The following is a 15,086-nucleotide window of genomic DNA, read 5'->3' as shown; positions in this document are numbered from 1 at the left end:
TATATGCAATTAGGTCTACAAAGTCTACATAGTACATATTCTACTGTATATGTTGAAATATTTGATTGTGTATTTTAATTTTAATTTTTTACAACATAAAAAAACTGGATAGAAACAGCATATAAGTAAACTGTAGTTAGACGTTTTTATGTGTTAACTTATTAAAGAGATATTAAGAGACCCACGAGACTGGGTTTCCTTTCTGCAGATCAATTAATCGACCATGATATTTTAATGAGATCTTATCATATCTTATCTTATCTTATTAGTTCATTGTAAGAATGGATACAAGTTATGTGTTTCAGTGAGAATAAAAAAATTTAATGTGCAAAAAGTTAAATAATATAACAGTAAGTATGAACTAGTATTAACCCAAACAACACTTTACGCTGAGTGTAAAGCGAAGTATTTAGCTTCGGGTATTATTTTAAGCTTCAAGTTCTGCTTTTCGCCTGTCAGAATTGAGAAACAGGCCTCATCTAGATCCGTTGTGCTCAAGCGACTATGTTACACATGTTACACTTGTTACGACGTGTCTTAATAAGGTCTCACAGTGAAGTAGATTTGACACAATACCAGATATGCAAATCCTTTTCACAGTTGGTTCTGGTAAACCCGGTTTCCTTTGATCAACTTTGTTCAGTCTTTTTAATCTTTTTTTAAACACTTATTAACCCATTTTTCCCATTTTGTTGCAGATCCCTTCTCTAATAAAAGTGTTGCTGTCAGTCAAACGATAACTTTCATGTTCATTCTCCCATATTTTTTCCAGTACATTATAAAATGATCATGTGTTGACGGTCCGTAGTTGTCCTCTACAACATGTATTGGTTGTGCTCACTGTTTTCCCTTCATATCTCCTTGTTTTAGGTCAAAACAAGACACGCCGTTTATATATGACCTCATTGACCACCAGCTGGGGATGTCACGCCCCGTGTGACAGGCAGTCAGTCCCAGGATGAGGGGAGGTCTTGGGCTGGCGTTACTCTTGCTGCTGTCTGCAGCTGGAGAGTCCAACAGTAAGTAGGAAGACTTGAATGTCATTGTCTTTGGCTTCTAGACCCAGAATTGCAGATAGTTTGGGTTTTATATGTCTTGATTTTGGAGATCTGCCTTTGAGAGTTCTTTAGTGTGGTTGGATGAAGAAATCTTAGATACGCATGCTTCAAAACTCGGGAATTTAAAAAACAAAACAATCTATAGAGTGTAACTAGTTACCATTAAAGTGAAGGTTGAACTTCTTTACATCACACCAGCGTTTCTCTTTTTTAATCATAAATGTTTGCTCGTTGCCAGGCGTTTCTCCACCAGGGAAACCAGTCCTGCTGGGCTGCAGGTCTCCTGAGAAGGAGACGTTTAGCTGCTGGTGGGAGCCAGGCTCCGGGGGAGGGCTGCCCACCGCACACCGTCTGTATTACGAGAGAGAAAGGTCAGGCTAATTACTAAGATTCGTTTTGAATTTACATTTAAATTTTGTGAAGGAATTTGCTTGCAGGTCACAGTAGAGATGAGGGGGGTGAGAGAAAGAATAGAACCAGGGTTTTCAACCACAGCATTTGGTCTTGACCTCTAGGCCACCAGATGCCCCATTAAGTCTCAGAGTTTATCCCCCACAGTGAGAGCAAGTGCCGGTAAAGCGCCTGTTGTTGAGTCATCAGTTGTTTAATGTCGTATACCGGGGAGTGGAAAACACTCACACTCAGTCATCCGAGCACAATTCTTTGTTGCCGTGCAAGAAAACCTGCAGACTTCGACCGCTTCACCTGCATGTGACCTTCACCGACAGTCGCCTGGGGGGGGGTAATACCCAAACAGATTTTTATCCCTAATAGTTTGAAGGATCGTCAGCGTCAGTTTGTTCCACCACAACGTTGGAACTGACATTGACATGAACTTTGTACACATTGAAGGTCCCAGAGGATGAATCCTAACCATTTGACTTTACTCATTAACTCCTGTCAGCCTCATCTCTGTTTAGTGCTAATCATCAGCATGTCAGCTTATTAAGTGTGAGCATGCTAGAAATGTGCCTAAATATAGCCTCACATAGCAATAATCCATTAAATGTCAAGTTTGGGCAGAAACTCAGATAATGCTATTTGTTATCATATTGCGGTGGTCAGTGAGGGAATAACATGGACGTCATACACCTGATTATTTTCTGATGATCAGCCCTGAGCTGAAAAGCTGGTGTTTTGTCTTCCTCCAGGTTGGAGGGAACGTACGAGTGTCCGGATTATCAGTCGGCAGGAAGGAACTCCTGTTTCTTTGATAAGGAACACACCTCCATCTGGGTGGACTACTACCTGATGGTGATGGCCTCCAATGCGCTCGGGAATGCCACTTCGGAGCCTTTTAAGATGGATGTGATGGAAATTGGTAAGTTGTGTTGCGACCCAAAAAAAAGAGGATTTAATTGAGTGAATCAAACCTTTAGGAGAGAGACGTTGATTCCTCTTCTCCTCTCTTCTACACCGATGCATACAAAAATTATAGAATAAAATAAAAACAAAGTAACCCAGTTTCATCTTTATTTAAATTAAGCCAATGAAGATATGTACTCGTTTAACTCTGTACTATACGACTATAATGGATCAGGACAACATTGAACCACAGTATTTATATTAACACCGATCAAATTACTTCATTAATTCAGCATTTAAAACATCTCTCTTCAAATTACAGGCAATAATAAAGAATATTTTAATCTTCTTAGCTCAACAGTTTTTTTTGGGTCACTAGGAGTGATAAACTTTAAACTTTTGACAGCCCCTCAATATGTGTATTTATAAGAGTAGAAGACGGCAAGAAGAAGGTTATCTTTATTGATTCAGCCAATGATTGGCACAGTTTTATCGGCAGAGTTCAGTATAGAGTGGAAAAGTACTGAATGGCAGTAAATTACAACCTGAGCAGAATGAGGCAGAACTGGTTTGTGCCCTGTGTGCAGCCTGTGTGCAGCCTGGGATCACGTTGCACAGCTGTTGTGTGATCAAGTATGTCGTGCATGTGATCACTCTGTACTGTGCGTACATTACCCTCTACTGTACATGGGGCAGAATCCAGTCCTATGTGTGAACACAGGAGCTCCACTGTATTAGATTTTGAGCCAGAGATCTAAACTCACTTTATAATTTGAACAGTTTTTGGAAAGACACTTCACCCGGATGGAAATAAGTCAGACTGAACTATCGACTGTATCGACATGATATGTTGCACAGATTCCCAGATATGAACCATTATGTCTTTGATAACCCCTTGACCTTTCTAGCGCCACCAACAGGTCAATTCTTCACTCATCCACTGAAATATCACCAAATATTGGATGGATTGATATCAAATTTGGCGCACACATTCACGTCCGTCTCGGGGGGAGAATGTGAGTGGTTGGCTGTTGCCATCATCGGGTCAACGTTTTAAATGTGCAGAATGATTTAGTTTATAAGAGTCGGATACCAAACTAATTAACATCAACCTCAGCAATACTGTGATTTTAGTGCTGGTTAAAAAATGTGAACAAATTAAACGAAGATTGGTGAACATAAAAGACATTAAACCTGCGAAACATCAGCATGTTGGCATTGGGATTGTTCCTGATCCGATGTGAGGTCCTGGGATGTCGTGTGTGTACAGATTGTAAAGCCCTCTGAGGCAAATATGTAATTTATGATATTGGTCCATACATAATAAACTGAATTGAATTGTCGATGTGAGCATATTAGCACGCTGATGCATGTTCTGTCTCGACAGTGAAGCCCGATGCTCTTGAAAATGTGACGCTGATGGTGGAGGAGAGAGAGGACAGTCCATATCTTCACGTCAGGTGGGAGCCTCCCTCTAACGCGGACACCAAGTCCGGCTGGGTCACCGTTAAATATGAACTACGAGTCCGACAAGACGGTGGCAACAAGTGGACAGTGAGTTTGAAATGCTGTATTTCTTGTTTTCACATTATTACAGCTTTTGTTTGGACCCTTTTCGGTTTCCAAATGTGTTTTTTTAAATGTGTTTTGCTCCAGGAGTACACGTCAGGTACACAAACCCATTTCAGCCTGTACAGCATCAGTCCCGGGGTTGTGTACACGGTGCAGGTGCGCTGCAGACTAGACCACGGCTCCTGGAGTGAGTGGAGCAACTCCACCTGTGTGAAAATCCCTCACTGTAAGTCTCAGAAGCTTTTTGCAGAATAGATTTAGCTTTATGACTAGATAGCAGCAAGTAATACTAATAATCACACCAAAAAAATGCTTTATTTTGTTATTTTGATTTAGATAATCAGAACGAGAGACCATTTTGGCTCCTGGTTTCAATCCTCTCTACAATTCCATTAATAGCAGCAGCGTGCATCTTGGTAACAAAGAGGAAATCGTATGTATCTCCCGCAACAAAAATACATAACTCCCATATTTGATGTCAAGATGACTCATGATTAATTTTCTTTTGATCTCCAGCATGAAGAAGTTTGTCCTGCCACCTGTTCCTGGTCCCAAGATAAGAGATGTAGACGCTCAGCTTCTCAAGGTAACGCTGAATCTGCGGTATTTTTCCAACATATCCCAAAAAAGTTGCTTTGGACTCGACAGTCAGGTCCTCCTTTTTGATTGATTAACTTTAACTTCCAGAGTGGGGGATCTGAAGACGGCGACAATGCCCTGATGGTCAACCAAAGCTGTCCTCCTATCGTGACCTGGAAGGACCAAATGGAGGAGTACCTAATTGTGACTGAAAATGACGACGGGCTTCCCTCCAATGCTCAAAAAAGGAAGAAAAGCTTCATTATTCCCGTCGGCTTCAACTTAGACTTGGAACGATTCCATTGTGATGAGACAAAAACATGCCAAAACGAGTGGGAAAAGAAATATCACGAAATGGATCGCTTTGAAGTCGATAGCAGCATCAAACCCTTCACGAACGGCGGCTATGTGGATATTCAGAGACCTGTGGACCACACGCAGGGGGTGGAGGTGAAGCCGGTGGACTACAGCAGAGTGAAAGAGGTGAACGGCGACAACATTCTCCTCCACAAGAACGAAAACGTCTTGTTTGAGAGCGGCGGCTACATCCATGTTCAGATACGAGAGAACATGCCAGAGGAATACAGCAGGGTGAAGAAGGTGGACAGTGACAACACGGTCATCCTGCAGTCACAACATGCGTCAGGTGACACCTCCAGTAGAGAGAAGGGAAACCACTACACAGACCCGCAGAAGGCAAGAAAACCCAATATGTGCACAGAACTCATCGAAGGCGGATATGTAGATACCATCAATGCATCATCAAATATAAAATGAATTGCGATGGCATTCAGTCCAGACATTCGTGTTCTCTGTAATCTGCAACGTGGCTGTTATGCGGTGGCGGGAGTTCTAGATGGTTTTTAATTGAATTGTAAAAATTGGCTACGTACGTGGGTATGGAAATTATTCAGACCCCTTTAAATGTTTCACTCTTTGTTTCATTGCAGCTATTTGCTAAAATCAAAAAAAATCATTTTATTTCTCATTAATGTTCACTCAGCACCCCATCTTGACAGAAAAAAACAGAAAAGGAGAAATTTTTGCAAATCTATTAAAAAAGAAAAACTGAAATATCACATGGTCATAAGTATTCAGACATTTGGTTTATGACCAAATACCTGTAAAGATAATGATATTCCCATCAGCCTTAGCTGTATGTTTTTTGTTTAGCACCAACTTGTAAATGTTATTATGCTTAAAGGCTCAACTTATGACATCCTGATTTTCACTCTGTTGGTTAATTTATTTAGATTTAAAATGCCATATTCTAACATCTGGTAATAATTTAAGATTGTGCTTTCACACAGAAGATTTCTCTTGAAGAAAATAAACAGATGAATATGATGGTAGTCCAATCAACTAAATTGTTTACTAATTCTGTAAGATACTTATAATTGTAACAGCTTTTTAAAAGAATGATTTTTCCTCAAACTCATCTGACATATTCATTAAAAAAGAGTGATCATTAGTAAAGTATGAGTAAAAAAATTCAAACATGTTGACACAGTGAGTTTTATTGAAATTTTTATAGCAGACGGCATTTTTAAATGTTTGTACATTGCACATTTTAAGCACCGTGTCTGGTGTTGAATGGCACAAAACTGAAGTTTATTAACCAATGGATTATTTACGCTTTAAACATGCATTTCTGGTTTATAGTTTAAAAAAAATCTCATGGAAGAAGTTTCTTTGTTTCTCTCAACTAAATAAACAAAATGTAACTTTCTGATTTTTCAAGATTCTTTTATTTGGATGAAAAATTAAATGTTCTATATTATCTGTTGACAAAATATTAATCATTTACAATTACCCAAACAAATCTGTTGTATTTGTCTTTGTTTATTATTCAATCCACATTCATTTGAAGAAAAAACTGCATTTATCCTGACACTACATTGATTTTTGCTTGAAGAAGAAAATGAATAAACTCCAAATTATCCTCTGATTTTACTTTCCTATTTAATGTGCAGCACCTGAACCATCCAGACCATTTTCTTTTGTATTGGTTGTTTCTCTGTTTTACAAGTAAATACGGCCTAGAGTCCATCTTACATTAAGAGTTCATATTCAAGGATTTATAAAAAAGCTAAATCAGGAAGTACTTAACTTTATTCATCATCTTTCAATTACATTTTTCATTTCAGTTTATTTTACTTCTTTTGTTTCCAATCTTCGTGCATTTTTTAATTCCTATAGTTTCCGTTTGTTCTCTCATAACCACAGAACCTCTTGAACCATTGCACAGCTTTTTAAGAAACAGATGGAAGTTTGGGGAATTACACTTATTCATGGATTAGATGAGAAAATGCATATAAATCACATGTCTGATCTAATTAGCACACGTTATTTTCTTTGTTTGATATTAACTAAAACGAAAGATTAAAAAAAAAAAAATTTCAATTTGCTATTTTACGGTGAAATATTTTTCTTGGGATAATTTCTTTTTACCGACAACACTCATCTTTAACTGCTAAGAGGACACAAATACTCTCTGGGCACATAAACGCCCCACAAAGCAACACATTTGTTATTTTTGCACTGATAAAATGTAATTTATAATGTGATTGCTTGCCGGCTCGAGAGGTGCTCAGAGGCTGTGCTCTTTTTAAAGTGTTATGCTAACCAGCTGCCGGCTGTCGTGGTATAATAAAACGGACAGATTTAAGAGCGGTATTATCTTCCCATCTAGAAAGCGAATGGGCATATATCCCAAAAATGTCAAACTTTTACTGTCAGATTCATATGAAATGAGAGACTGTGTAGAGATGTTTTAAATAGCATTGAATAACTAATGCCATTAGTTCCTGGCTTAACGTGTCAAAATGTCTTGTTGACATCCCAACGACCATCTTCCTCCAATTTCCTGTAGCAAGACTTTCGCATGTTATTAGGCCCATCATGCTTCTAATAACAATAAGATTCAATAACACATACACTTTTCATAGGTCACAATCATACATATTCCCTCCTATACAAACTTAATCTCAGTCATCCACTTTAATTCTGACCATTTTAATATTTGCATTTATTGCTTTAAAAAAAATTTAATATTGCCCCGTAACACTTTAGATTACTGTAATTAGTTGTATCATTTTTCTATTTTTTATAGTTTCTTATTCTTCACCATGTGGATCAACAACAACAAATAAAAAATCCCAATACAGCTTTTTAACAGTCAAGTAAACAGCAGGTCATGTTTCCTAACATTATTTAGATTTTTTTTTTTTACGATTAAAAGAAAGAAAAATGCTCTACCATTTACACCAATCACAGACATGACATGTTTAGTACTTTGGTAGTTTCATACAAATAAAAACTCAAAAACACAGGCTCTACAATGTAGTGCAATCAGGATTAAAAAAAGAAGAACAAAATTCCAACTCTAAACTCCACAATTAATCCCCTCGTGGTGGCCGAGGGCTTCAAGACCGTGGGTCAAATAAGGATCAATTACATTTTGAGCTTGTGAAGTGATGAACAGAAATAATTCAGAAGTCACCCTTGGAACATCTGTGAAAAACCAGGTTATGAATGTGAAATAAATTTGGTCACAAATGATATAAATGGTAAGTTTACAAAATATTGGGGGGAAAATGGTTTAGTGAGCACCTGAGAGCAAAAAAACCTCAGTGCTTAAACTTCCCACACTATATGTAACCCTGAAGTTACAACTCCATACACATACCATTCTCCAACAATACAATTTAATGCAAAAAAGGAAATCTAACACTTAAATATGTGAATTAGTGATTAAACCTCACACACACTCTTAAAGTACAGAGCTTCTCTCAATTATCTTGCACTAAAACAAAGAAGCATTACTTAAGATTGATGTATTATTTTTTTTCCCCGTCAAAATAATAATAATTACAAAAGGTAATTAATTGTAAACTTTAGTAACTTAATTGATTTCCTGACAACGCATCCTTAGGTTCACAACCACTGCAGTGGAGCATTATTTGCACGTGGGATTAAGTCCATTTCGAGTTTATTCTGCGCTGATGATCAGCAGCAGTAGGTTCATTCATCATTTCAGGCACAGAGGGATTTGCCACCGTCAACTCTTGTCGTCCTCGTCCGTGTTTTCAGACCACACACTGTCCAAGTGCATGGAGCTCATCTGCTCCTCAAAGTTTAGAAATGTGTGGTTGCAATCCTTCTCCAACATTTTCTTCCAAATTTTGACTGGAGGAAGAAACGCAAAACGATATTTATTGGACTTTGACTTGACTTTCAAATGGGAAAAATCGGTTATTGTATGCTCTAACTCTTTAACATCCTACACATTGAATTGGTCAAGTCACAAAATCACAGCTTTCACTTGGTTTGACCTCAAATTAATTTAAAGAGCCGGTGTCACACATGTTGGGTTGGGACGGTAACTTACTGTACTCGGGTTCCTCTGGCTGTGTGGTGTCAGGCCCGGGCTCAGCTTCCTCCGCCAGGCTGCTGATCTGCAGCTTCCCCTCAATGATCTCTGCCTCCTCTGCATCTGCATCCGCCTGGCCCGTCTGCTCCAGGCTGGACACCATCACCTCGTAGGCCGTCCTGGCCTCGGACGACAACTCGATCATCTTATGATAGAAGTCCTGTCGGGCGAGAGGGACAAACTTCTTTTTATTGAAATGAATTGTTGCGACATTAAAGCTCACGTCTAGAACAACCGTCTTGCTAGTGAGGAGTATGTACTACTGCTGAACATGTATCCCACCTGTGCACCATCATAGTTGAAGATGCCCACCAGACTGACGGGCACGGCCTTGTTGACGCAGCGGCCCAACGCTTTCCTGGAGAGGGCGAACACGAATGGCACCCCCTGTTCCCGACAATTGTCAATGATGGTGTAAAGAGCCTCATCCAGGCCACCTGCGAAAGAAAGGGGACACATCTTTACCTCGTTGCTCCCAGGTCAATATTTGTAAATGAGTATAGTCTTGCAAAAACTGTCTACAATTGAATATTTATTTTCTTTCCCTTTTGGCCATATATATATTCAATAGTAAAAAAATAGCAGCTTTGTGTGGGCATATATATATATATATATATTATTTTTTTTACACAAAAAATTTACTCATTCTAAAATGAAATCCATTCGGGATAAAACTGAAAACATTTGCCTTGTCCAAAAGTAAGAAGACCACACATCTGTGCTGGAGTTTTTTGCCAAAGGAGGAGGGAGATGAAGAGATTCATCCATTTTAACTATACTGCTGCCACCTCTGTTTGAATGGGCTTTTTTACTTCCTTTGATAATCAATTGTTTCCGTCATTTGTCACGCAAACCTACTTCAGAGGGGACATTGCAAAAACTCTCCGAGTACCTTTGGACTGGATGCGCTCACAGTTGGGTGAGATGACGACACACTTGACCTTCCTGAGTTTGAGGTGCTTCAGAACCTCTCTGAGCCCCATCACGATGCGTCTTTTCATGCGTGCCTTCATGGGGTCCTTCTGGTACAGGCGGTCCTGGAAACGAACCAGCTCCTTTAGCAGAGCCGTCACACATTCATCCACGTCTTTGCTCAGCTTCTGGCTGCAATAGCTGACATGCACAACAATATAATACACTTTTACAACACAGTTACCAGAAATGTTGAGGAAAAAAAACAGTGATTATATTCGGAGAGAGTAAATGTCTCCTTATTTCTGGCCAACCAACAAAGTAGACAACTTGTGGTAGTAGAGTTGACTTACTCTCGGAACTTTCTGCTGTGGATTTTGGGTCGACTGACTGGGCAGAGCACAGGTGAGGTGGGCTGCGGCTCTACGATTTCGTCATTCTCGGCCTCTTCGTCACCCTCTCTCACCTCCTGGTTTGTGCCGTTAAACTCTGTCAGATCATCAAGTTCTTCTGTGGGACTTCTAACCTGATCGGAGGCTAAAAAAAAACCAGATTAAATGTTAGCTTTAATCAAAGATTTCCTCAATGTTCTTACTTTAGTGGGGCTCAAAAGAAGTCTATCGTTTCACATGCTTGATCTCCACCTGTGGCATTTGTTTCACACGGCTCTTCTTCTTCTTCTGCTTCTTCATTAGCATCATCATTGGCAGCTTTGACTTCATATTCAGGCGGCAGTCCTCTCTCATCCAGCAAACGTTTTTGTTTCCTCTCCTCCCTTTCTTTCAAAATGACCTGAGAAACAGAAATAAAACTAATAATGACTTCAAATACACTGTAAATACATTTCTAAGCAAATGTCGTGCATCCGAGTCAGTAGGTGGGACGCGCCTTTTTGAGAGGAGTGGGTTTCTTGGCTTTGGGCACCTCTCTCTGCTTGCCTTTCTTCACCAACGGGCTGGTGGAGTCCAGAGGATTGTGTGCAATTTTATCCTGTTGCCAAGGCAGCTTCTTCTGGACTAGTGGTTGTTTCTGGACGGCAGGTAGTCCGCCACCAACTGCATACATAAATCATTTAAAAGAAACTTATTGTGGGGCATGTTTTCATACCCTGCACCAACAGATCTGAGTCAGTAGGCATCAGTGTAATCAACCCTCTCTATCATGGAAAAGAGAGACATTAGGAAGCCTTCGTGTCAGAGGTCCAGATGCCAAACACAACGCACCCGAGACAATGACTGGTTTGGCGTCCTGCTTTGAGGATTTTTGAGATTGCTTCTTTTCCAGGGCGACCAACATGTTTCCAATGTCCAGTTGAACGGGAACTTTGCTTTTCTTCCCGGACACCTTTTCAGCTTTCTAGAGATCAGAGAAAGAGAAAAAAATCTCTACAGTTTTCTCTTGGATATCAAAACACACCATGAGAACATAAAGACAAACACAAACCTGTCCTTTCTTAGACGTCTCTGTCGGCTGAGTTTTCGCTGCAGGTGATATTTCCTTGGTGTGGTCGGCAGACTGATGCATAACACCGTCTCTTTGGTTTTCCTGGGGACAACAATGCAGCAAAGCTTTTGCAAATGACCCCCTACATAATACTAATGCCCAAAAGGATGTCATGTTTCCACACAAGTATTATAATTATAACATAAAAACAACTGGGCGGAGACAGAACTGTGGATATGTACCTCATTGCATAGTTTTGCTGCATAGCTGCTTGTAATCAGTCTATCAGTTACAGTCTGAGAAGGAGTCAAGCCTGGAAACTCCTCTTCATCCTGAGAGGACAACATGGCAACGAAAATCATCTTTCATATCGTGCAAAGAAACCCCATTGCTTTTGAATTTATTACAAATATGGACGCTATTTTTTTGTATTAACCTCAAATTTCGGAAGCTCCTGATACATTGCTGGCTCTTCTGACTCATATTCTGCATCGTCGCCAGCACCTTGAGCCTTCTTCTTCTTTTTCTTCCGTTTTTTCTTCCCCGGAGCTCCTTCCTGTGCAGACATTTCCTCCGTCTAAAGAGACGCAAAAGGCACAGAAAACAATGTTTAAAAAACATTGCCGAGCAGAAAAACCCAGAGGTCTCTAAAAGACCAGTTACCTAAGAGAGGCTGACACCTTTAAGAGACTAAACAGATGATTTTCAGGCAAGAATATATCTTCAAGTTTAAGACTTGTTGATACATTCAAATACCTGAATGAATTTAACACTTTTAAAGACTTTTAAAAGACCTGCAATACCATACACCAGGGGTGCTCACACACTACTTATAAATTGACCAGGTGCAAGTGACTTTTTTTTTGCTCCGTCCCGATGCGCGCAGACACGCCGGTATCGGAGCTCTGCTGCGCGCGAGACCCCTACTTCTGCTGTAATTTGGCGCTATAGAGAAAATTACAGGGTGGCGGGCCAATTTTTGTTAATGTCATGCAATTTACCAATACTACGCCGCGATCGACTGGTAGGTCGCCGCGATCGACGTATTTAGCACCCCTGCCATACACAAATCAAGCCGTTATCCTGAGAGGCTGAATCCAATGTAATCAAACCTGCTTGCTGCTGTTTATTTTCTCCTTAGGGACAGGTTTCTTTGGAGGCTGAGAGGCAACATTAGCCCAGGAATTCCCCGCAGGCTGAGCTGTTCACAAAAGAAAGAAATAGTCTAAATTATTCCTGACACTGTCTTGTTGTTACCAAAAGACCGACTATTGGGACTTTGACCTACCTGGTGCCGCAGCAGATGAATCTGGCTCGGCAGTATTGGCAATTTGTTTGGGGTCGGTTTGTGTTGGACATCCTCTCCTCACAGACTATTCAACAGAAAATAAAATGTTCACCAATATCAGGAGTATAACTACGTTAGTGATATCAGTTCTGATGTTTCAGCGATCTCACATTCCAGGAAGATGCCGATGTTTGCTTCTGAGGGCTCGAGGATGGAGGAGTTGGACCCCAGCACTCTTTCTGAGTCAGAGGAGGTTGTGCTTTGCCCGGCGAACCGCCAGCTAACTCTGGGAAATCAGTCATCTTCACTTCAAATGGGACAAAGTCGGCGTGTGATGGTTTTGACTTCTCCGCAGAGTTCGAGAGAGATCTGGCACCTCTATAACCTGTGGTGCAATTAAAAGCAAAAGGAAACTTTTTTTGCCGTAAAGAATGCTGCAATAACATTTTCACAGACTAAAGTAAGATAACTTAGGCATAGGATTCATGACCTGAGGTGCATTATTCAGGAACAAGTTAAAGATGCCATTAAGAGTGTAGAATGAAGGACTAAGGGTGTAATTAGCAGATCAGACGGCTGCTGTCATGAGTCTCTTATTTGTTTTTACCATTAATATTATACTGTAATTTAAAACATAATTTCCATTCAGTACATATTCATCTTGCGAGTGTTGCACTTTGTACATAATGAAAATGAATCAAAAGTGAAAGGGGAAAACATTGCCATGAGTGATATCTACCTTTTTTCGGGGCATCCAGTGAGATATTGTCCATAACTTTGCTTTGAGCAGGAGAGCCATTATTGCCTTTTGATGTCTGTAGAGATGGATACAAAATCACTGAAATCAATCTTGTGAAAAAAGTGTTTCATCTGATCTTTCTCATGATTAAAACTAAACAACCCACCTCAGCTTGAGGACCCCGTATGGTCCTGTCTCTCTGCAGGAAATCATCCCTGGTCTCTCTAACCCGACGGCTGCTGCTGTAGCCGTGGCTCCTCGACACATCTAGCCCTTTTCCTGCTGGCCCTCCATTTGTATTCGCCGTTTGCTGCTTTTGGGTCAGACCTGAACTCCTTGTGTTCCTTCACAAAGTTCAGACAGTCACACAAATAAGGGGCTTGCCATCAGACCATTAAGGTCAAGGAATGGTGGCTTAATCAAGTAAACATCTGCGATCATCCTCCTACCCTCTGAAACTCCAATCAGACACATGTGGATTTGGTAACATCAGAGTAGGTGGTGTGTCTGTGTGGGGATCAGCAGGCTCTTTACCCCGTTTCCTCTGTTGGTTCTGGTCACAAGGCTGGATAGCAGGTGACAGTGTGCCCCCTTGGAACTAAAAGTAAAGAGTGTCTGTTATTGTCTGACAATCTGCTGGAAGACGACCTTTGGCTGGAAGTGAAGCCATGTGTCGCCAGGCTTTATCCACATTATAAACGCACACTGCACTCGGGGAAATGCGTTTTGCACAACTTTTTGATGACGATTAACATTGGCCAACTTAACTTTAATTTAATCATTAACAAAAAAAACATTTAACGTTGTGTTAGCTGACGTTACATCGTCTTTTCTTTCGTGTACCCTTTGAAGAAACTTGATGTTTAAAAAAAAGTAATACCAACAGCTGATTTGGTGTCTTTAAACTATGTGTAAACTACAAAGTATCATCTAACTATGCCTTCATAACAGCTAACGCTAGCTAACAGTTATAGACATATATTATCATTATAGGTGTCGCGGATTAACATGATATCGTGTTAACTGGTGACATTGTTTGAAAATAGGACGAGGACACGTAGCTCCCATCGTGAACGCCACATTGTTCACTACAATGTCAACCCCTATCATATACATTATACATATTATATACACAAAATACGGCATTAACAAGGGCAGCTACGGGTTCTCGTCCTATTTTTAACAGCTGTCGTAACTACGACAACAGACGCATTCGGCTGAAAGTCGCCAGTTAACACGGTCGCTTGTCAACCCGTAACACCGGCTAGCTTGCAAGCTTTGCAAGCTAAAGAAACCACACAACCGTAATGTTATTTTTCTACCTTGTCCATTTTCAGGTTTTCCTAGGTGCAGTCACATATCCGCATGCTCACCCGATCTTCCACGCGTTGTCAGCCCTACCCCCACCCTTTACATCGGCGCCATCTATATATATCTAACTACCGCAACAGTTTGTTGGCTATCTCAGCTTTGTGGGCTCAGCAACTTGTTTGCTAGCAGCCAGCTGTCGTTGAGCCTTATTGGAACAGCTGATGTTTACGTTGTGAACGAGGAGGAGAGTTTACAGCGACATCTTCCGGCTCAGAGCGTCACAGATTAACTTTGCAAAATGTACAAACAACGCAAAATAAATATTTATTGATTTTGATTGCCAAAAAGTTGAGTCTAAATATCCATAAGATTCCACACTTACAAGGTGCTTGTTGGAGAAAGCAGCAGTGGGGACAGCTAACGTTACTCAGATCTCTGTATACTGCC

At 40.4% G+C, this 15,086-nt stretch overlaps 2 protein-coding genes across 2 annotated transcripts; one reads left to right on the top strand and one right to left on the bottom strand.

Annotated features, from left to right (window-relative positions):
* Nucleotides 1-952: 952 nt before the first annotated feature.
* On the top strand, nt 953-6,243 carry prlrb (prolactin receptor b). The gene is made up of 8 exons (XM_056419513.1): nt 953-1,019; nt 1,297-1,429; nt 2,210-2,379; nt 3,751-3,917; nt 4,020-4,161; nt 4,272-4,368; nt 4,452-4,521; nt 4,623-6,243. Exons 1-8 carry the CDS (start codon nt 959-961, stop codon nt 5,289-5,291), a joined length of 1,509 nt encoding a protein of 502 aa, XP_056275488.1. The 5' UTR covers nt 953-958; the 3' UTR covers nt 5,292-6,243.
* A 1,427-nt stretch (nt 6,244-7,670) lies between these two features.
* LOC130197042 (selenocysteine insertion sequence-binding protein 2-like) lies at nt 7,671-14,827 on the bottom strand. The gene is made up of 18 exons (XM_056419512.1): nt 14,651-14,827; nt 13,778-13,926; nt 13,495-13,672; nt 13,329-13,404; nt 12,760-12,974; nt 12,590-12,674; nt 12,414-12,502; nt 11,738-11,878; nt 11,544-11,633; nt 11,302-11,403; nt 11,082-11,214; nt 10,747-10,913; nt 10,503-10,650; nt 10,212-10,395; nt 9,839-10,059; nt 9,229-9,383; nt 8,905-9,106; nt 7,671-8,702 (listed from the first exon to the last, which is right to left on the bottom strand). Exons 1-18 carry the CDS (start codon nt 14,657-14,659, stop codon nt 8,575-8,577), a joined length of 2,472 nt encoding a protein of 823 aa, XP_056275487.1. The 5' UTR covers nt 14,660-14,827; the 3' UTR covers nt 7,671-8,574.
* Between the last annotated feature and the right edge of the window lie 259 nt (nt 14,828-15,086).

Source organism: Pseudoliparis swirei, chromosome 7 (assembly GCF_029220125.1).
Source record: "Pseudoliparis swirei isolate HS2019 ecotype Mariana Trench chromosome 7, NWPU_hadal_v1, whole genome shotgun sequence".
Lineage (NCBI taxonomy): Eukaryota > Metazoa > Chordata > Actinopteri > Perciformes > Liparidae > Pseudoliparis > Pseudoliparis swirei.
This window is presented reverse-complemented; position numbering and strand designations above follow the sequence as displayed.

Excerpts from the sequence above, each read along its gene's own strand:
- LOC130197042 (XM_056419512.1), bottom strand. Across the intron at positions 11,879-12,413 it reads AAATAAACAGCAGCAAGCAG|ACGGAGGAAATGTCTGCACA; the intron begins GTTTGATTACAT and ends GCGTCTCTTTAG. Across the intron at positions 9,107-9,228 it reads TCAACTATGATGGTGCACAG|GACTTCTATCATAAGATGAT; the intron begins GTGGGATACATG and ends CTCGCCCGACAG.
- prlrb (XM_056419513.1), top strand. The coding sequence starts at position 959 with ATGAGGGGAGGTCTTGGGCTGGCGTTACTCTTGCTGCTGTCTGCAGCT. Across the intron at positions 2,380-3,750 it reads GATGGATGTGATGGAAATTG|TGAAGCCCGATGCTCTTGAA; the intron begins GTAAGTTGTGTT and ends CTGTCTCGACAG. Across the intron at positions 4,522-4,622 it reads TAGACGCTCAGCTTCTCAAG|AGTGGGGGATCTGAAGACGG; the intron begins GTAACGCTGAAT and ends TTTAACTTCCAG.